Source organism: Diorhabda carinulata, chromosome X (genome assembly GCF_026250575.1).
Source record: "Diorhabda carinulata isolate Delta chromosome X, icDioCari1.1, whole genome shotgun sequence".
In the NCBI taxonomy this organism is placed as follows: Eukaryota; Metazoa; Arthropoda; class Insecta; order Coleoptera; family Chrysomelidae; genus Diorhabda; species Diorhabda carinulata.
Window position 1 is genome coordinate 44,496,774 of NC_079472.1, and position 20,935 is coordinate 44,517,708.

Genomic DNA, 20,935 nt, shown 5'->3' on the forward strand with positions numbered 1-20,935 from the left:
AGCATTCCTTAGGTTTTGTAGAATAGATTGTACGAAGTTCAACGTGCACACACAAGCTTCACTTTAACGGAAACCTCAAACTAACTCAAACTTTATCCTCTTAAGTCTTCTTTCTAACTCAGTATTAACAAGGAGCCTCGACATTGACTTGATGATGGAGGCCACTATTGCGAATGTACCAATAGGCATCTAATATGTTGTTCAGTGCTTTGTTTGGGAGTGAAGTTTTTTTCAAAACATTGCAGAAAACCTAAAATTTCTTACCTCAAGCCGCCACTGTCTTAAAAACAGTTCAATAGAATATATGGAATTAATTGCAACTTTTTCACATCTATTGCGTTCCTCTAAATCTAGATTACATTCTGCAGCCTAATGCTTTTTATGAAACTTCTCAATTTAAGGACTGGATGCTTCATATAGCTCCTTGCTAATAGCTTGTCTGATTTCACACAATTTTACTTCTTAAGAAATTTGGCGATTCTTCTAATATAAATTATTTCGATTGTCTTTGACTTCTTTCATCATAATCTAGAGTTATCTTCCACTCATTTTTCAGCGGTCGTTTCAATTATTGATTGTACAATTTTTTAGAGCAAGAAGATTTCATCAACATAGTAGGAGCTTGCACTGATACTGGCGTAGAGGATAGGGTCGAAGATGTTTAATAAAATATCTTAAAGGAGATCTGGATTATCAATTGGGCCAAAGAGAGTAAAATACACTTTTTACCAAGACTACTTAACGAACCCTATACAGGGTGTCCCAGAAATTGCACGCCAGGCTGACACGGGAGGTAGATCAGCTTTAGATCTATCAAATAAAAGCAACATGACCTCAGTAAAAGTTTTTTAGTTTTCGAGATATTAACACTTTTAGGTTTTTTCAGAAAATCTCTACTTTTGCCCTATTTTTGTCTGTTATGGGCATAAAAAACCTCTAATTTATAATTCTTTTTTTTCTGGGCTACCACTAATAGTTGGTTGAGACAACCCAGTATTCATTTTAATAAAAAGTAGCACGACATTAACAAAAAAAAACAACTCAATCTTACCTTTTGTTTCAAAGCGAAAACCTTAACTAAAGTTTGGTTAGCGACTGTGAAAAAAAAATGTACCAGACTGAGTCAGAAAATGTTTTTAAAAACTAGCCTACTTAGTGCTCTTTAAAAATGGTATAATATTCATAGAATTATAAATTAGAGGTTTTTTATGCCCATAACAGACAAAAATAGGGCAAAAAGTAGAGATTTTCTGAAAAAACCTAAAAGTGTTAATATCTCGAAAACTAAAAAACTTTTACTGAGGTCATGTTGCTTTTATTTGATAGATCTAAAGCTGATCTACCTCCCGTGTCAGCCTGGCGTGCAATTTCTGGGACACCCTGTTATAAGAAATTCATGTAGAACAGGCTAGAGAGAAAGCAAACGACTTTCTCTTGCAGGGAATTCGTCCTTGGATTTAAAAAAATGGAACAAAATCTTAGCAATTTGACGGATAAATGAACCACTACACAAAAGGAAAAGTCACCATCCACTTATAATAAAATCAAATTTGTGAATCGTAATATATGAGTAACAGATTGCTAAAGACTTGCAAAGAAAGGTTTTGGAGAATAACATTTAATCAAACTAAGTGAACACTCAATATCAAGTCACTGACGACTTACATTCAGATAGAGGAGAACCATCGAATGTTTTTAATTGAAAAATGCGGGACAGTGACCAACCAAGAGAGTGCCCAGCCCAAATATGGTATCACGGGTTGACTGCATCATACACCATAACTATGATTTCAATGCAAAAGAATAATTTTAATTCTTATTCTTGTTACTTTTGAGCCTAGCTCCTCAGAAAATACTATGAATATTTCATTCAAAAACTATCTGACTAATTTTGTTGCAATTGTTTAACTTTCCACGATAATTATGATTAAACAAGTATGGAACTATCTAAGTCCTGGCCTGTATACACTGTTGTGTTTCCCGCATGAAGCAAATGTTTGCTAGTGACATTTCTGAGATTTATTCACGGCAGTCATGTAATTTAAAATAGAGCCTCATTATATATTCCTCAGTGTTCCATGAACTGAAACTACTGTAACAATGCCATAAATTTGGCAACAAATGAATGTTACCAAGTGCTAATAGACCTATAGCCAACTTCGTACAACTTAGAGTTATCTTCATATTACGAATATAACACGTTTCCTGTTCTCAATCATTTAGATAATCTCTTACAGATGTCAAATTTAATAGGGGATTTCATCGATTCCATGCTGTTCTTTGATGAATGCACTGAATAGGTGGGAGAGTTTCTGTTTGGGTTTGAAGATTGTGCGAATACCGTGGGGTTTAAAGATTCTGAAAATTTTGTCCGTGCTTTCTTATAAAAAATCAATATTTTCATAAATACTGTCGATAAGTCGGAACCTCAATTTTGATCAATCTTTCAAAAATTTAATACAGAAGAGACCTAAATAAAAAACATTTGGAAGCATTTATATATATATATATATATATATATATATATATATATATATATATATATGGTGGCAAGGAAACACCAAAGTGAACTAACTTCAATATATTTTCCGAGATTTCGAATACATATATATATATATATATATATATATATATATATATATATATATATATATATATATATATATATATATATATATATATGGTGGCAAGGAAACACCAAAGTGAACTAACTTCAATATATTTTCCGAGATTTCGAATACATATATATAATATATGACAGAGGACAGCAATATTAGATATTAGTTTACCTACCTTAGATACGTAACAATATATAAATTTGAAAATTGAATTGATTAAATTATGATAAATTATAATAAAGTTTTTTTATGTCTTGTCTATCATTGATTAATAATTGATTTTGTTTTATAGATAATTTCTTTGCTTGTTAAAGTTTTGATAATTTTGATATTTTTGAAATGAAATTCAAACTCAAGAATTTTAAAAAATATATATTCACTTAAAAAGTTGAAGGAAACAAGTAAATATATAATTAGAAAGTAATAATTCCTATTTGTCCAACTTTCCTTAACATTTCTGTGACTGTGTGTATATTTTCTCAATTTTTTCATCATACACATCTATCATTTAACTTATTCATGAGGACTATTTATACCAAGATGTACTTTAAAAAAAATTCTCTCAATTTACGCTAAATTGCTGTAAAAACCACATTATGAAATTTTCTGCATTGACTCAAAAATGTATTAAATTAAGTGACTAATGAAAATTTATGTAGAAACGACTGGACTATTGATATGTTTCCAATAAACTAGTTCACGATTACGAAAAACAATTTTAAACATTTTGCTGACTAGGAATAACATCGAAATTGCACTCAAAAACATAACACACAAACTATGTCACATAAATTATAAAGTATTCATTCAAATCGCATGGTGTTCATATAAAATGTTCTTTTTTATAGCAATAATTTTTTTAACACATACTTTGCGAATAACAGCATTAAGTGATAGTGAGAGTGATTTAATGAAATATAAAACAGATTTGGATCAAATCGGTAACGACGTAGAAAATTTTTTATACGATATCTCAAAAGATATATTAAAGAAAGCAGATAAATTTGTCGGTATTGATTATGGTTCAGGATATGAAGACGACGTTGAAGATGAAAGCGAAAAAGAAAAAAACAAAAATAAAATTAACAAAGAGAAAATTGAAGTTTTCACCACGCCAGCTACAGTAAATGTTATTGAAGATTACACTGAAGCAGAAAATGAAAGAAAAAAAAGATCAGTTTTGGAAGATTACCCATCCGGAAATATTTTGACTGTAGCTGAAACTCCTGACTGTATAGATAGGACAGAAAGTTTTGATGATCAATCGCTCAATGAAATAAAACAAGAACTTAGAAAATTAACAGAGCTTACAATACTTCTCAAAGATCAACAAAAAATTCTGTCCGAGTTGAATAAAGAAGGAAACAATATAAATAATGATTTATCTGATGAATATAATCCTCGAGATCTTATACATTTGTTAAAAACTCTGGAAAATGATAGGAAAAGCATAAAACCAAAAGCTGAAAAACAGAAAATCTTTGATAAACTAAAAATGGAAATTCAAAAAGCAATTTCAGCTCTTAATGAAACAAATGATGAGAGGAATATACAGAAAGGAAGAGAATTAGTCATGGAAACAAAAATTAAACAACAAAATGAAGATATTGTCGCATTAAAAATTCTTGTTAAGCAGCTTTTAAATCAAACTCATATTCCACATAAAGAGAATAATAAGAGTACTGATAAAATAAAAGATATTGAAACTAATGATGAAATAGTGGGATTACCTCTATTTTTACCTCAAACATTACCAAAATTTATACCGAAAGTAGAAAATAAAAAACACCTGAGAATCAACAATATTGCTCAAGAGAGAAGTAGACAAGACAAGCCAATCGTAAGTAATGTCGAAAATACCGAAAAATTGAAAAAAGATTTTAAGAAAGTTGAATTTACAACTAAGGATAGACCGATTGTGAACAAAGTAAATAATAAAACTGAAGAAAAGGAACCAATAGAACCAAGATCTAGTTCTGCCGAAAAAGAAATTGTAAAATTTCTTGATGAAGTTATAGAACCTCATAATTCAAACCTAGAAGATAAAATTAGAGAACTTGAAGTCAATTTGAGTGAAGAAAATAAAGAAAAATCACTCAAACAGCAACTCTCTATTTTACGAAGGTTGATAAAAAAAGAAAGAGACGAACCCTCATCTAAATCTCTATTCGAGGACGACAGTGGTGAAGACGAAGATATCCAATTTTTGAAAAGGTTGCAAATTGCAATGAGAGCTTTAGGTAAAGAAAGGTGAGGAAAACTGGCTTAACAATTGGTTGAATATTTATTTATAATTCAAATATTTAAGTTTCTGATAGTATATTTACCGTTTTTTTTTTCTGATTACAGTAGTAAACCTGAACGAAAGCTAGATGTTGGCATTGAAACAAGACTACAACAATTACAAACTGAAATAGAAAATCTAAAACCAAAAGAGGAGATTACGATTCCAATTCAAAAAAATATTCCACAAAATAAGGGTCTATTAGATGAGCTAAAGGAAGATAAGCAGCCTTCACGTCTATCGGCTGATCAGCTCAGGCAGCTAAGGAGCAAAATAGATGAACTACTACAAAAGGAGAAAAGTGATAACGATCACATTATTCCATCAAGCAATCCTGGAATAAACTTCTCACCTCAAATGTACCCCAATTTAGGTAAATATTCAGAATTATTCCTCAGATTATATCTAACAAATCTAAAGTTTGTCCTTTTTTCCACTCCATTGTTTATTAGTTATGAGGTTCACCACAAATTCTTTTAAAATGCAAAACAATTAAAATGGATGCATTTTCAGCCATGATTAATGAAAATAAGCATTATAATTTTTACACGAAAATGAATATTTTTTACACAAATAAATACTTGATATTAAGCCTTTTCCATTTGACACTTAATCACATGTTTAGGATTAATTCCACTTGGAGGTGAATTAAATTTATTTAACCGACCCGACGAATTGAATGAAAAGGCTGCTTAAAAATTTATTATTAAATGGTATTACTCTAGTACAGGGCGATTCAAAATCCATTGCCAATTATAGATTTCTCATTGTTCACGAAGTCGAGTAGGGCTAATAGATTTTTTCAATTATTTGATCTTCGTTTATTTATTAGATATTGTAACGTAAAGTTTTTCCAAAATTTGAGATCATTGTCGTATCAATGATTGGTTGACTTCAATGATATTGAATGGATTTGAATCTAATTTCCCTGAAACAGTTTTCCAGATGTTCAATTCTAGTTTTCTAATTAATCACAACCATCTCGGTCACACTCTACATAGGAGTATCCTGGTATTGGAAACAACAATTGTATCAATTATATCTACATAGTCTTAGCCAAACATTAACCTCATAATGAAGATAGCGAAATACGGTGAAGTTTTTATTTTGACATCCACATAAATCGCAAAATATGTGCATCTAGCATCAAGCTGAAGAAAGTGGAAATGATAATAAAATTACACTATCACATTTGAGATTTTTTTTCCTATAGTTTCAGAATAATAGTAAAATTTAGTACTTCTTGTATACATGAATATTGAAAGAATTTAAAGTCTGTTTTATTTTATACTCGTAATAGAAGTCATTAGTGAAAATGTTAGGAATAGGCATATTTTTTTTCAAAACCTACAGCAATAACTTTAAATTAACACTTTTAATTGCTGGTATTCTACGCGCTTTCTATGTTAATAGACCGCAGCTTTATCTTTGTGTGTTTTGTTTTCCTTGGTAATTTTTCTAATAAGGTATGTCCCAATAGCTTCTGCACGAAATATTTAACTTTATATTTTTGTAAGTAATAAGTATCTTTACTGAAGCTTTTCTCATTTTCCATAATTAACGGCTTTATAACTAACAAAGTTAATAACTTAATCTGAATGAAGGGACCTGTGCTCTTCAACTAGACGTAATTTTCTGCGAACATCTCTCTTAACCGACTTGAATATCGTATCGTATTTTTCTAAACATTCTACGTCATAATTGTTTCTCATTTTCGGCTTGCCACCTTCAATCATACACTATGCAATATAAAAGTTCCTAAAATTCTTCAATTAATCGGACTTAAGGTAAATGAGGAGGGTTATCTTGTCTTGGATCTACAAAAGGTATGTTATTTTTTTGTAGCCAATTATGAGTTGCCTTGCAAGTCCGACCAAAACATAATATCGTCTCTAGCATGATGTTGAGGTACATATTCAACTAATTTAGTAATGCATTTGCTATTATATCTTTCAGAATCTAAAGCTTCCCTCTTACTCGACCCGTATAAGGTCTGGATATCCCTCTTGTCGAAATCATACATCAGACCAGAACGTTATCAGCGAATTTTGCTTTTTCTTTATATTTGACATTGTTAGGGTATTCTATAAAACCATCGTTTTCTTTGATTACGAATGTGATAAATGTGACGTTTTTTCATCATTCATAACAATGACTGTATATATAAAATATACAAAATGTATCCGCATCTTGGGATACTTGTTAATTAGTTTGGAGGATATTTGGGACACTTTCATCTTTTACTGTGTTTTGGCTATTTCTTGCTAATTCCCGCGATACAGTACTATTAGAAGTGTAGTATTCACGCACCAACCCTGCCTTTTGTTGATCTTGTCTTTCTGCTTCTTCTCGGGTAAAAATACTTGGTTTACCACTTTTTAGGAGGTTCAAACATGGTAATCCTTCTTTGCATTCGGCTATATGAGGGTAAATGCTTCTGCGTGAAATATTTTGGTTTTGAAACATTCGAACTATATTATGCTTAATACATTGTCTAACCAAATTATAAATGCTTTTTGTTATATTCAACTTTTAATACATTTTAATGCAATTTACATTGAAAAGGACTTGTCTAACTGGTATCATGACAATAAACAATTTTTTTACAAAGACATTTTGATATTGTATTATGTCAACCTATTTTCAAACTCCTAAATTTTGTGCTAAAACCATTGCGACTTATATAATGATCCTCTATTTCTTTTGAACAGATGTGTTATTTCCTATATTCGGCTTCTGTTGGAGCATATTTATACCATCACTCAATAAGTCGTATAACTGACACACAGATGGCGCTGAAATTGTCAAATCCATACGACGTTTATGAATTACCAACTTTGGTTACATAGTACAAGACTATATGTAAAATTTCATAACATTTCAATTGGTCAGAAAAAAGTGTCAGCCGTTTAAGTGAAGCTACTTTGGTTATTTTCAAAACAATGGATTCAAAATAATTTCGTGTGTTATTTTATCATTGCTTCTTGATGGAAACAAATACTGTACTCTCTCAGCAACGGCTTCAAAAGTGTTTACCGGACTCTGCGATAAAACCAGTTGTTATTGGTTTGCTGAATTTAAATGTGATCCTGCAGACACCGATGATGATGATGAGCATTCTGGTCGTCCAATTGAGGTGATTACTCCAGAAAATATCAAAAAAGTTCACAAAATGATTATATCTTAATCGTAAATTGAAATTACGTGAGATAGCTGAGACCATAAAGATATCAGAGGGCAATGTGTCACAGTCGATCAAAAACAACAACGTGTTGATAATTCAGAGCAGTATTTGGCATGTTTACACGTAATAAATACGATTTCTTGCGTCGTTATCTGATAATGAATGAAACATTGATCCATCACTTCACTCCGGAAACAAAACGATTATCAATTGAGTGGGCTGCAGCCGATGAACCACGTCCGAAGCCTCAAAAGGAGTCAGGTTATGGCTTCAGTACTTTGAGATGCGCTCGGAATATTGCTCATAGACTATCTCCAAAAAGGAGAGACAATCAATAGCGAACACTACATAGAGTATTTGGATCAATGGAATGCAAACATCAAGAGATAACGGTCTTGTATGTCGAAGAAAAAACCCTATAGTGTAGATTTGGTCCCCAGTAATTACTGGCTATTCACTGATCTTCGCCGGTAAGAAATTCAGCTCAAATTAAGAAACAACTGCTGAAACTGAACTAGGATAATCGAAATTGATTTTTATTCAAAATGTTGCGATATGTTTCATATAATATAGGAGAAGAATTACTGGTTTTGTATGCTGCATGTGAGGTACACGTATTTTTATGAATATTCCAACTTTCTCAAGTTTTCGAATAGACCTGTACAAAATATTTGCAAACTTTATTTTAAATGGGAATTTTATTTTCGTTTATTTTCTTTTTTAAGGAGGCATATGAATATACTATTTTCTACAACCATATTTTTATCCTAACCCCAAAAATAATAAAAATTTCGCCTATTGTCCTTGGACTTTTTATATATAACATGTAAAATGACAATGATTTTTACAGATTCGAAAAGAGACTGGTTACCTTATCCGCTATGGATTAGAGGACAGCAATTTCTAAATACGATGGCTCCACCTTTTTTAGATTACAGATACCAGCCAAATAATCCATATTATTACTCGGAATTTACACAACCACCTCTTGATGGGTTTAAACCAATGGGAATCGAACCAATACCCGCAGAGACTCCAAAATTAATAGAACCATCCGTCGCAAATTTTAGAAACCAGTTTTTTCCAGTCCCCCACACATTTCCAGGGAGAGATTTTAAAGAATTTGGTTATTATCCGGAAGGTACGATTTTAAAATTCTTTATATAATGATCAATAATTTGCAATAGTGGCAAAAAGTTTCACCAAAGAAGTTATTTACATAATTTTTTCTGTTTTACTTTTTTTTTAAATTCTATGTATAATGATCAACAATTGGCAATAGTGACACAAAAAGTTTTACCAAAGAAGCCATTTACATAATTTTTCTGTTTTACTTTCTGTTCTATACAAAATCATAATCATTTTCATATATTTTCTGTGTGATTTCAATAATGTTTAGCATTATGGCTTATTCTAAGGCTCGGTACTAAAAGCATTTTGTACATATCACTTACTTATTTATGTATCTCATAATCAACATCTTTGTACTTCCTCCCTCAATATAAATCAACTTGAAAAAGGGATATATTATAAGCGTTTCTAAAATCTACCCTATCACAGACTTTCTCAATATTAAGTTGCAATTTCGAGAACCGTTGGTGATATTCATACTGAATACACTGTTTACACCCTCACTACATCAACACTCACGATTACACTGTCTGACGCCAAATTATCGTCTTCAGAGACTGAAGGTAAACTAATCTAATGACTTGACTTTCCTGTTTTATACCAAATTTTCCCGCGAAAATTAATTCCAGCAGGATAACCTCATTGGCGAGAAACTAAACTATAGAGTGGGTTGTAAGATATTTGCCTTTTGTCCCTATTTAAGCAATGATTTCCAATGCATTCAACAACTTATTATTGAATATATTTTTTAACAATTTTAAATAATTAATATTTATGTCTTGATTGTGACTAACAGCGTGATCGGCAATACCTGATTTTCCGGTCAGTCCATATTTTAAATGAGCTATGTGCTCTTTAAACCGGACAATAACAGATCTGTCCAATATCCTCTCCGTTACAATAAGCACAGCTAATTTCACATATATCACTCTTTTCCAAATTTGGTATATTATTCTATTATTCTTAGGATTGCTCAACAATTGTTTTAATGTATTATTGGATATATAAACCAATTTAAATCCCACTCTGCTATATATATATATATATATATATATATATATATATATATATATATATATATATATATATATATATATATATATATATATATATATATATATATATATATATATATATATTCCAATCCTTTTGTATGAACAGGATTTGAAGATATCAGAGCAAATTTTCTTTGTTCTTCCTTTTGGTTAGGAAAAAAGTGATTTCACTTGAAAGATTTCTTAAGCCTATGACGATTGCTTAACCTATTTACCATTCTTTTATCATAACTGTTGAGGACAGCTACGTCCTCAATTAAGGTCTTTTCCTAATTGTATCTCTGGATGGAAAGTGGAAAGTGAATTAACTGATGTAACAGGAAATGGAGACTGGTCATCTTATGTTGGATACAATGTAAAGAATCAGCCGGGATGTACCTGCTTAATGTTTGCCTTTTTCGTATTGAATATGGCGAAAATCTCATCCACATACATGTATCATATCCTGGGAAAATACTGAAACCCTTTTCAAAATGACTCATGAATAATTCAGCAATAAACGGTGATAGGCAGTTGACCATTGCTGTTCGTCATTCTTGTAAAATTCATTATTGGACTGGAAATGATGCCATATTCAATACGACAAAGGTAGACGTAGACGAATTCATTTTGGATAATAACTCAAAGTATCCATCTACAAAGTTCATCTATGAAATGGAAAAATAATGGACAATGACCATTTTTAGATACTTTAGTAATTAGGAATAGAATTTGATGTGGTCAGTCTCCATTTCCTGGTACATCGGTTAATCTACTTTCCACTTACCATCAGGATACAAGGAAAAGACCTTAATCGAGGATGTAGCTGTTCTCAACGGTCATGATAAAAGAATTCTAAATATGTTAATTAACCGTCATAGGTTTAGAAATCTCAATGTGAATCCACTTTTTTCCAAACCCAAAATGAAGAACAAAGAAAATTGAAAAAATCCAACAATTAATTAAAACAATTGTTGGGCAATCCTAAAGATGAAATACCAAATTTGGAAAAGAGCGGTAAGTATGAAATTGGCTGTGGTGATTGTGACGGAAAGGATATTGGGCAGACTAAGATATCCGTTATTGTCCGGTTTAAAGAGCGTATAGGTCATTTAAAAATTGAACGAACCAGAAAATCAGGTATTGCTGATCACGCTGCCAGTCACAATCATGACATAAATGTTATTTATGTTAAATTGTTTAAAAATGTATCCAATAATAAATTGTCGGATTCATTTGAAAGCATTGAAATTGTTAGATGTAAGAGTAGCTTAAATAGGGACAAAAGGCCAATATCTTATAGCCCACTCTATAGTTTAGTAGTCAAAAAATGAATCTGAAGATTCCCGCCAATGGTGTTTACTCGCTGGATTTAATTTTCGCGGGAAAATTTAGTATAAAACAGTTAAGTCAAGTCATTAGATATTAGTATTCAGTATTTCTCAATATTGGCAATTTATAATTGGTTTTATCAAATATAAGGAACAAACTTTCTTTTTATTTTTAGAATTTCTGTCCACTCTTTTAGTTTATCAAGTTTTTTAAACCACCCAAGCATTTTTTGAACAACAGTGAACGATCAACAGTCTTCGAGAACTAAGGAAAAACCACGTTTATATTTTTATTTGCTTTGTTCTGAAAATTTTCAATTGCACAATTTACACTAATTTTTAACTTGTTACTCTATAGCAGGCTTTCTCAATATATTCAACATTGCGACCCCTCTTTGGGTTGAGACAGCTATAAGTAAGTTTATTAACAAGACGTTGGTGATCACTAATTTATTATTAATTGATAAACGAAATTGAAAAAGAAAATTTTCAACTTATCTATTTTCATCTTTCTCATTACTTATATCATCTTGACGCCTGGTTAAAACAATTGAATGAGTATATTCCTATTAAAGATACAAGTGGATCTATGTAGATAACAGAACCTTTTTTCTGAAAAAACTGAACAACATGCTGGCTCCCACTTCATAACTTTATCAACTGATAGTAATCAATTAATGAAACTCAATTTTCACGAGGTTTCTTTCCGCAAATTTTACTGAATATAAAGAAGGTACACCCAGAATTATCTACCCAAGTAGCGGTGAAGCTTTTGACACTTTTCTCTACTTCTATGATTGTGAAAAAGGATTTTCCACAAAATCTAGAGCTCGGTTGGCACTGAAAATTGATATTATGTATTTGGTGTTCGATTTTGCAATTCCACAATGTATTTCGTGTAGTGTGTCTTTTCTGGGTAGCAACTTTTGTCGTACCTGGCCGACGTTACGATAGAAGCGAGACAGGCCCCATCATTTTTAACATCGCTGTTGAGTCAATTAAAGCTCAACTTTGTTCCCTTTTGTTAAACATAGTTGTGTTTGGAAGTTGTATAGCATTAGTTACAATTGATATTGAACAAGCGAACGCAACTTAGATTCTTAATAATGACATGTTCACTTCATTTATTATCCGCCAGTCATGTGGTTTCTATAGTATGATTGATCAGGTATTATATTTATTTGGCCACAATTACTGGTGTTTATTATGTCAATTTAGTCATAAAATCAAGTAATGCGATAAAAGAAAATTACTGGAGTAAAGATAATGTACTCAGTCACATATCTGCTATTGCAGCAGCTCAAACAGGCTTGGAATTAGTACTAAACGAATTACTACATTTAAAAAAAGAAATGGTATCAATCATTTTTTTTGTATTCATTCTGTTTCATGAGATTTATTGAAACGTGACATATATAATTTGATCGGACTATTATACGATCTCCAGATAATAGAAAGACTTTTTTCATTTCAGAACCTGCAGGATATGGCCTACCACCACCTGGACACTATCAGACAGAAGTTAATTATAATGATTTGAAAAAAAGTATGAGTATCAACGATTTGAAATCAGAAATACTCAATTTAGAGAGTATTTTGTCTACCATGAATACGCCCCATTACAACGAAAAATATGGTGATAAAGTAGAACTGGAACAATTACAACAACAAGTAAAAGGTTTAAAAGGCAAGTTTTATCAGATTATAATGAATTTAAAAAAACTTAATATACCATCTTCAAAAGATATCAAATGCTGTATTATCAAATTTTCTCTAATTCCTTTGATTTCTCTGCTCATTCAAACTCCATATTTTTCCACCTTTCACTGCAAAACTTATTGGAAGTTCTATTTCCATACTTTGTCGGTCCATGTTACCATTTAAACTCTATGATAACTTCGGGTCGCCTACCTGTGTTGCCAAACAGTTTTCGCTCCGGGGGGCCGCCGACCTTTTTGGGTCAGTCTTTCTACATGTATTTTATAGTTGATACATTAAATAACAATTTTTTTTGTTCATAATTTTTTATCTTCTCAATGCTATTTTATTAAACGCTATGAAATTACATTTATTTTGGTTTTTAAATTAGCTATTACAAGCTATTAATCAGATCTGTCATTTGTTAAATTTGTTCGATTTTTTGCATTTGAAAACCAAAATAAATGTAATTTTATAGCGTTTAATAAAATAAGAATTAAGAAGATAAAAAAAGATATCAGCACTTATCAATATTTACGAAGGCGGTGAGAGGTTCTCACTAAAATTTCAGCCACTTCCCCGGCCTTTCTACAAAGGTCGAATCTACTCCAAACAAGGCAAAGACGGTTTCATATGCTGTAAGAGTGAGCCGTTGTTCAGGATAGTCTTGAATTTATCTTCATACACTAGCTTCAAAAATCTAAAACAGTAATAAGAGAATATTACTCATCATTTTTTGATCAGCTCAAAGAATAAGAATATTTAGCAAAATGGAAGAAAGTGCTTTTCAATTATAGTAGAAATATTTTTATAATATGTTATCGAATACGTAAACGCCTATTTTGATTAGAAAGGCACTATTATTTGGAAAGGTTTAAAAGGAATACGTGATGTTGAAGGTATTTTATTTAGGGATCACCCAATTAAATGTAGAATAAACTGTAAAAAATTACTGTGGTAGCCACTATTTATATTCTGACCTGTCATTTGAAAGAAAACTTTCATGAGATCAATGCAAAAATATAGGACGAAAAATAAATTCAATAGCTTGTTCTTGTAAGACAGGGCTGGAAAAAAAGTATAAGCATGAAGTAGCAGCATCATTTGACTGTCATCGGTTTTCTATTTCTATATTTCTAACGTCTAAATATACAAGATTCATATAAGTGAAAAAATATTTTCATGTATAGAATTTTAGTGTTTAATTGTTTGGTTAAGATTTTCTTACATACCTGGAAATGCATAATCGGTTTTATTAAATGGAAGGAGTACACTTGATTTAATTTCTAGAGTTTCTGTCCATGCTTTTAGTTTGTCAACTTTTTCCAATCCACTCAAGCATCTTTTTAATGCCAGATTCGTTTAAGAACAACTTTGTATATTAAGATATTGTTCTCAAGAGATATCTCGGAGTATCGTCCAATAATCCAGTAGAGTTTATGCAACTTGAGGCCAAGTTGTTTCCTTTTAGTAAAGATTTGTTTTTTACTTTAGTCTTCTGTTCAAGTGTTCCGAGGTATTTCACGTATTTCCTTACCATTTAGACTCAGGGTGGACAGTTGACGATTCAAAATCTTTTGGGCTCAGGTCTTCCACCTGCGTGGGATATTGAAGTTACAATGTAAGCAGTAGAAAACCAACCTAGTACCAGTACTCACTGATTATCAAACTCTCTTGGACCTTCTACCTTATATCAACATTTGAAATGATTATAAAAGTTGGCAAATAGTGCCACACGAATTAACCGAAATGTCGAGTAAATTTTGTAAACAGCTCCTTGCTCTACTGAAATGATCGTTTCATTAGATGAATTGCTATGGATTGATCTAAGCAATGTGTGGTGAAATTATGAAGGTTTAATATTATTCGAAATCATTCCAGAATTTCAGATGGTCGAGCAATCAATGCTATATATATATATATATATATATATATATATATATATATATATATATATATATATATATATATATATATATATATATATATATATATATATATATATATATATATTATGCGATTCCCCAATCATTAGAAACTTTTCTTGCCAAATAGCACATTTGAGGAATTACAGTTTGTTGAATCGCCCGGGTAATATATCATACTAGCCAAATCGACAGAAATTTCACACTACGCAAAACTATTTCGCAAAATGAGTCTCATCTTTGTACTCACATGAAACTATATTCGCGAGTATGTTTAGAAGTAAGTTTTCAATCACGCATCAAACTGCTTCGCCTTCCTTGTATCCTCCAGTGTATAAGTACACCGTGTATTTCGCGCCAAAGATGGATCAGGAGAGCAATATAATTTCTCGCACAAACTGACTGAATTTCGGGAAACAATTTCGGGCAATGACAATCCGCCTTTAGGTGTTTTGTCATAATTCCGAAAAAACTCTCAGTTTCATAAGCTGTTTAAAGTAGAATCTATTTATAAAAATATTTAATTGAATAAATATTTAGAAACTAATTTGTTTTATATTTAATTCATTGATTAAAAGATAATAGGTACTTACGTTTCACTATTTTCTGTTTTTAATCTTTTTGGGTTTGGCTCCTTCAGTGGGTGCATACTAACATTGTCATCAAGTTTTGATTCTTTGGTTTTCAAATTTCGATCATATTCATTTAATTTTACTATATCCATTAACGCAGCCATTTTTTTATTTTTATTTTCCAAACATAATTTCCTTTTGGTAGAGCCGGTCATAGTTTTTCCATAAAATAACCTGTAACTAAAAGCACACAAGTGTCAAACCGTACAAAGACAATGCGTTCATTTTGTTAGTGGATGTTACCTTAGAGTTATGAATTTTAAATATTTCGTTAAAAAAGTGATAGAAACATTTATTACAATTTTTATATAGTCTCGTAACATTCCATATATTTTGGAACTTACGCTGGAGTGACAGAAAAAGATTAGGTTACAAAACACGAGACAAAAGCCAAATTTTTAAATTTAAATCTATTTACCTGATACATTATAAAATGACATCAACTTATAATATATTAATAGTTTCTATTTTTTCAATTCTCCAAATACGTTTAATTTCGATTATTATTATTAGAAAGAATATGAATATATGAATTGGAATCACTTTTTTAACACTGAATTCCGGTTTTTAAGAAAGCTAATCGAAAAAAACAATTAAGTTAGTTGACGTTAGTCCTAATTGATATTTTATCACTATTATTTTACTGGGAAGAATAATAGGTAGCAGTCCATGTAACTCTAGGGTTAAAGAGTATTTCTTCTCTCATAGAAATCTTAGTACTGCTAGATTTTCTAGTTTTTCTTACCGTCTCATTTGAATAATGAAAGTTATAATTCCTCATTTCTTTCGTTCATTTCGCTCTTCTTCAACTATTACCTATAACTAGTTCTCAAACACTCGGTGTGGAACAGCCGAATGAAACAAATTCGTTTATAAATAAATAGAAGCGAGTTGGAAGAACACTCGGGCACGTCGATTCGTATTGTTAAATGCTCATTTTTTCATAAACAAAGTTAGACATGTGACAGTAGCTAATGCCAACTTTCTTATTTTAAATGCAACTCGCTGTATATTATTTATTTTTTGGATTCTTCTATTCTAGATATAATTCAAATAGAATGACTTGTACCTATCTTCAAGTGTTTCGAAATTTTAGGTGTTTTCAGATTTATCACAAAAATTAACATGCAAAAAAGATGCAAATTCGCTACATTGCACCAAAAACCCAATAAGTGACACCGATTATTTCTGAATAATGTAAAGAAAACATTAATGTTAATATAGGAGATATTCAGAATGATTACTGTGAACATCTTGATAACGTGCTAATCTGGTATAGAAATGTCTTTTAACGTTGCAAGCGTGAATCAATCGACATCTAATTTGAAGAGTTAAGTTTTGTATAAATTTTTTTTTGATATATCCCCACAAAAAAAATATATTGGCATCAAATCTTTACATCATCCCATCCACCGAACTGGAAACATTGGGTGCAGGTACTACTTGACACTGATTTGGCAATTAAACGGTGCTCCGTTTCTTGTTAAAACTATATTATAATCGTAGGATCTTGTGGATTTGCTGAATCAGAATATAAGCTTGACAAAGTTGCTAGGACATTATTTTGGGGCAGTTCTAAATATTTATTTCCATTTAAGTTGCTATCAATGGAAAAGGGACTTACGATTTCCAACAATTTCTGTCCAAGCATTAACTTTTTAGGATACTGCGTTTGTTCTTCTCTCATCCAGTAAGAATTATCAATAGCGGCATTTTGACAATTAACATGATCGTGAAGTGTAAATGTTCTGTCATCAGAAAACAAAATAACTTCTGATTGGATTACACTGTTATCTAATATTGCCATCATTTGTAGGGAAAAATACGTTCTCCTATAGAAATCGTCTTCGATTAACTCCTTGGTTGGTATTATTTTATAGGGATGAATTTTATTTTCCATTAATATTCGAAAAATTAATTTGAGGTTAAAGTTGAACAGTTCGACCAGAATTATGTGGGTTTGCTTGAAATTCAAGCTTAATATCCAAAGTCGTGATATTAATATGTAATATGTCGTCATTCCCATGGGTTATCTCCATAATCGATCATTATTTGGAGAATGGTTATTTTGTACATTTCTGTCAAATGAACCATTATCTGATATAGTGATATAACATACAGTTAACAAAATTCAATGATAATAGCACTGATCACTACTATCATGGAAGCAGAGAAGTTGCTAAGGTTATGAGATTGACCGAAAATAAACAAGACTTCAAGATTTCAAATTCATATCGGTAAAAAATAGGACATTGTACATGAATTGTATCTAGAGTTTTCTGAAAAATCAAGAAAATATTTCATACAAATCGACGTGTCCAAGAGTTTTTCTCAACACGCCTTCATTTATTCATTAAGGAATTTCTTCCATTTGGCTGTTCTTCGCCGTATGATTAACATTATTTAAAAAGTTAAGAAATATTAAAAAATTGTCTTCTGATTGTTATTATTATTATATTATATTAAACTCTCATAGATTTCCTTTCCAAAACAATGTGCAATTAGATAATAAAAAAAACTAAATATGATTATCTCCTTTATACAGTTATTATCAACTCCATAACTGATGATATAAAACCGAATCAGATGTATCCACAACATTCACCAACTAATAAGAATTATCGTTCTACAAGATCTATCGATTCCACGACACAAAAAGTATTATCAAATACGCAAGTCGACGATAGCGTCACTTCGAAATTGAGGCAGTATTTTCTGGAAGAAGATATGAAAGTTAGATCAGCTCATTATAATGAACTCAAAGATAGATTGAGCAAAATCAAATATCAGTTAGGTGAGCCAATTCAATTTGTTATTAATAAACTATAAAAATATTTTTTTTTGTAGGAGAAACAGCTTCCAAAAGTCCTAAACAGATAGAATATTGGCCATTTGAGAAGTATCAAGACACATTCAAATATCCCACATTTATCAATGAAGAAACCCGTACCGTTCCCTTCCATACTTCTGATCTTGAAAATTTTGAAAAAGAAGATATTATTACAAACATCATTGTTAAAATTGTAGGGAAAATTGTGGCAGCGATACCACAGATTCTTGGCAAACTGTTTGGTGTCGGTACTCACAGTTTATTTGCAAACGCAGATAAATCTCATGGGAATGATTATGGGTATACTTACGATAATAATTACAGTGTATCTAATGATAACTATAACCTACAATCAGTATTTTCTAAATTGGGTATTTTTGGTTATATTCCAATAGTATTACTGAATATTATAAATGCCGTAGCAACTTTTTGTAAATTAATAAGGAAAAACCAATTTTTCACAAATTTCATAGTCCCTACTCTCGTCTTGCTTCTTGTAGCAGGTGGTGTTGTATTTTTAATATGGTGGCTACAACCTGACGTTGATTCCAATAATGCGAAACAAATTGATTCCATCGATAAATACGCAACAAGTTCAACCAATTATTTGTATGACAATTACGAAAGACATAGTGGTAACAACAATTATAGAAAGTACTATAATTCATACAGCTATTATCGTACACCTTGGCATGAAACTTATTTGAGAAATGTTGATAACAAAAATACTAACTTGTTAAGTGGAGCTTACTATAGAAGTTATTTTGATGATGGTTCAAAACGAGTTTGAATAAATTACCAATATAAATAATGTTTGTAATGTGTTGTTGGGGTATTTGGTCAGGAAAAGTAATAATAGAAACATCTTCAGATACAAAAATCACTGGGTGTTTATTACGTTAACATAGTACATAGTACAACAACATGTGTTTTCATTGCTATTGTCTACTCGACAAGGCTGGTATTGTTTACCTCTAATGAAAGTGAACTCGATCTGTATTTGTTTCTAAACACGTACTGTTTTTAAATTCCTTCGAGTAATTTTAATAATTTAAAACATAAATCTTATGATCTTTTCGAGTCGCGTTAGTTCGCTTAATAATAATATCTAAATTATTTTATGAAATTGTTAAATTACTTATCAATTATGTAATTAATTAAAAATAGATATATATAATCAGATATGGATTCGGTACAGTAGGTTTGTAAATATAATAAGTTTCGGAATAGATTTGTGTATTTTTTATGAATCATTGAATACGTAATAATATACCTAAAACACAAAGTATTTGGACTTAAACCAACTCCAAAAATGCTAGCTAACAGAAACAAAGTAGACCTAATGTGGCTACTAGGCAATGAGAAAGCATACAGTCCTAATTCCGACCAGGGCCCAGCCGTGGCCTCATGAGATGTGATATCAACAACAAACTGAGCGGATGGCTGAAGGATCAAATGAAGTCTTACTGATGAAGCACTCTAAACGTAAGACAATCCAAACAATTCATAACCATATCAGCTAAGAACTCCAGAAATAACACTAAGCTGATATTTGATCTTTGGCAAGCCACTGCTAGATCAAATACCATAAGACGAGAGCTGCAGATTCTGTGAGCAAATATATAAATAACGGATCATCTTCTCGGGGAATGCCTTGTCCATTTTAGCAGAAGGCTTCAGCACGTCGAAAGAGTAATACTAGCATATTGGAAAGTAGGACAGAAAATCACCAGAAAAATAGCCTTTTTTGGGAGAAGTCTACGTATTTCGTATGTAGAAAGATGAGATGCGGAGTCATGCACATTTCAAATGGGATACGTTTGTCAATAAAGCCGTGAGATTTAAATTTCCTGCTGAAACACTGTCAACAGATTTTCCGTTTGACTTTTGTCAGAGTTTTAACAAACAGTGTCGTTTATTTTTTGTTTTACATCCATTCAATCTAGACTACCTCCTGATTTGAGAAAAAATAAAATAAAGTGAATTACACATGCTCATTGAGCATTATTTTTGCGAAAAAAACATATCACTACAATCAAAGCTAACCTTGATAAATACTATAGGAAATCTGTACCAATAAATTCAATGAGGAACAAAGTGGTTTGCTGAATATCGTTTTGATGGTACAAAATGCCAGACGTTCAGGACAACTATGATTTCAATTTTGAATGATCACACTATAAGAAAGTTTTGCATAAGATGGGTGTCGTAATTGTCATCAAACACAAAATGGACGAGTTTATACGCCGTAACTGTGGACGAAATGCT

At 31.2% G+C, this 20,935-nt stretch overlaps 2 protein-coding genes across 17 annotated transcripts; one reads left to right on the plus strand and one right to left on the minus strand.

Moving 5' to 3' along the window:
• Nucleotides 1-3,184: 3,184 nt before the first annotated feature.
• Nucleotides 3,185-19,896, plus strand: LOC130901713 (uncharacterized). 3 transcript variants are annotated; one of them, XM_057813255.1, is made up of 6 exons: nucleotides 3,185-4,868; nucleotides 4,968-5,275; nucleotides 8,937-9,227; nucleotides 13,057-13,269; nucleotides 18,383-18,631; nucleotides 18,685-19,896. In XM_057813255.1, exons 1-6 carry the CDS (start codon nucleotides 3,451-3,453, stop codon nucleotides 19,455-19,457), a joined length of 3,252 nt encoding a protein of 1,083 aa, XP_057669238.1. In that variant the 5' UTR covers nucleotides 3,185-3,450; the 3' UTR covers nucleotides 19,458-19,896. The 3 variants fall into 3 exon arrangements, with proteins under 3 accessions (XP_057669238.1, XP_057669239.1, XP_057669240.1); XM_057813256.1 differs by having other exon boundaries at nucleotides 18,383-18,626; XM_057813257.1 differs by having other exon boundaries at nucleotides 4,971-5,275; nucleotides 18,383-18,626.
• LOC130901714 (uncharacterized) lies at nucleotides 13,364-16,803 on the minus strand. 14 transcript variants are annotated; one of them, XR_009060312.1, is made up of 6 exons: nucleotides 16,583-16,772; nucleotides 15,799-16,017; nucleotides 15,456-15,709; nucleotides 14,939-15,062; nucleotides 14,513-14,876; nucleotides 13,364-13,980 (listed from the first exon to the last, which is right to left on the minus strand). XR_009060312.1 is itself a non-coding variant. In XM_057813263.1 (3 exons), exons 1-3 carry the CDS (start codon nucleotides 16,588-16,590, stop codon nucleotides 13,884-13,886), a joined length of 318 nt encoding a protein of 105 aa, XP_057669246.1. In that variant the 5' UTR covers nucleotides 16,591-16,772; the 3' UTR covers nucleotides 13,364-13,883. The 14 variants fall into 14 exon arrangements, 4 of the variants coding, with proteins under 4 accessions (XP_057669246.1, XP_057669243.1, XP_057669241.1 ...); XR_009060313.1 differs by having other exon boundaries at nucleotides 14,939-15,065; XR_009060320.1 differs by lacking the exon at nucleotides 16,583-16,772 and adding an exon at nucleotides 16,256-16,494 and having other exon boundaries at nucleotides 15,456-15,693.
• Nucleotides 19,897-20,935: the final 1,039 nt, after the last annotated feature.

Bases quoted from the DNA above. Each gene is read 5' to 3' on its own strand.
- LOC130901713 (XM_057813255.1), top strand. From the start codon at position 3,451: ATGTTCTTTTTTATAGCAATAATTTTTTTAACACATACTTTGCGAATA. The intron at 4,869-4,967 runs GTGAGGAAAACT...TTCTGATTACAG, and splicing joins AGAGCTTTAGGTAAAGAAAG to TAGTAAACCTGAACGAAAGC. The intron at 13,270-18,382 runs GCAAGTTTTATC...TCCTTTATACAG, and splicing joins ACAAGTAAAAGGTTTAAAAG to TTATTATCAACTCCATAACT.
- LOC130901714 (XM_057813258.1), bottom strand. From the start codon at position 16,160: ATGTTACGAGACTATATAAAAATTGTAATAAATGTTTCTATCACTTTT. The intron at 16,018-16,080 runs GTAACATCCACT...GTGTGCTTTTAG, and splicing joins TTAAAATTCATAACTCTAAG to TTACAGGTTATTTTATGGAA. The intron at 13,981-15,798 runs GTAAGTACCTAT...TTACTGTTTTAG, and splicing joins AAAACAGAAAATAGTGAAAC to ATTTTTGAAGCTAGTGTATG.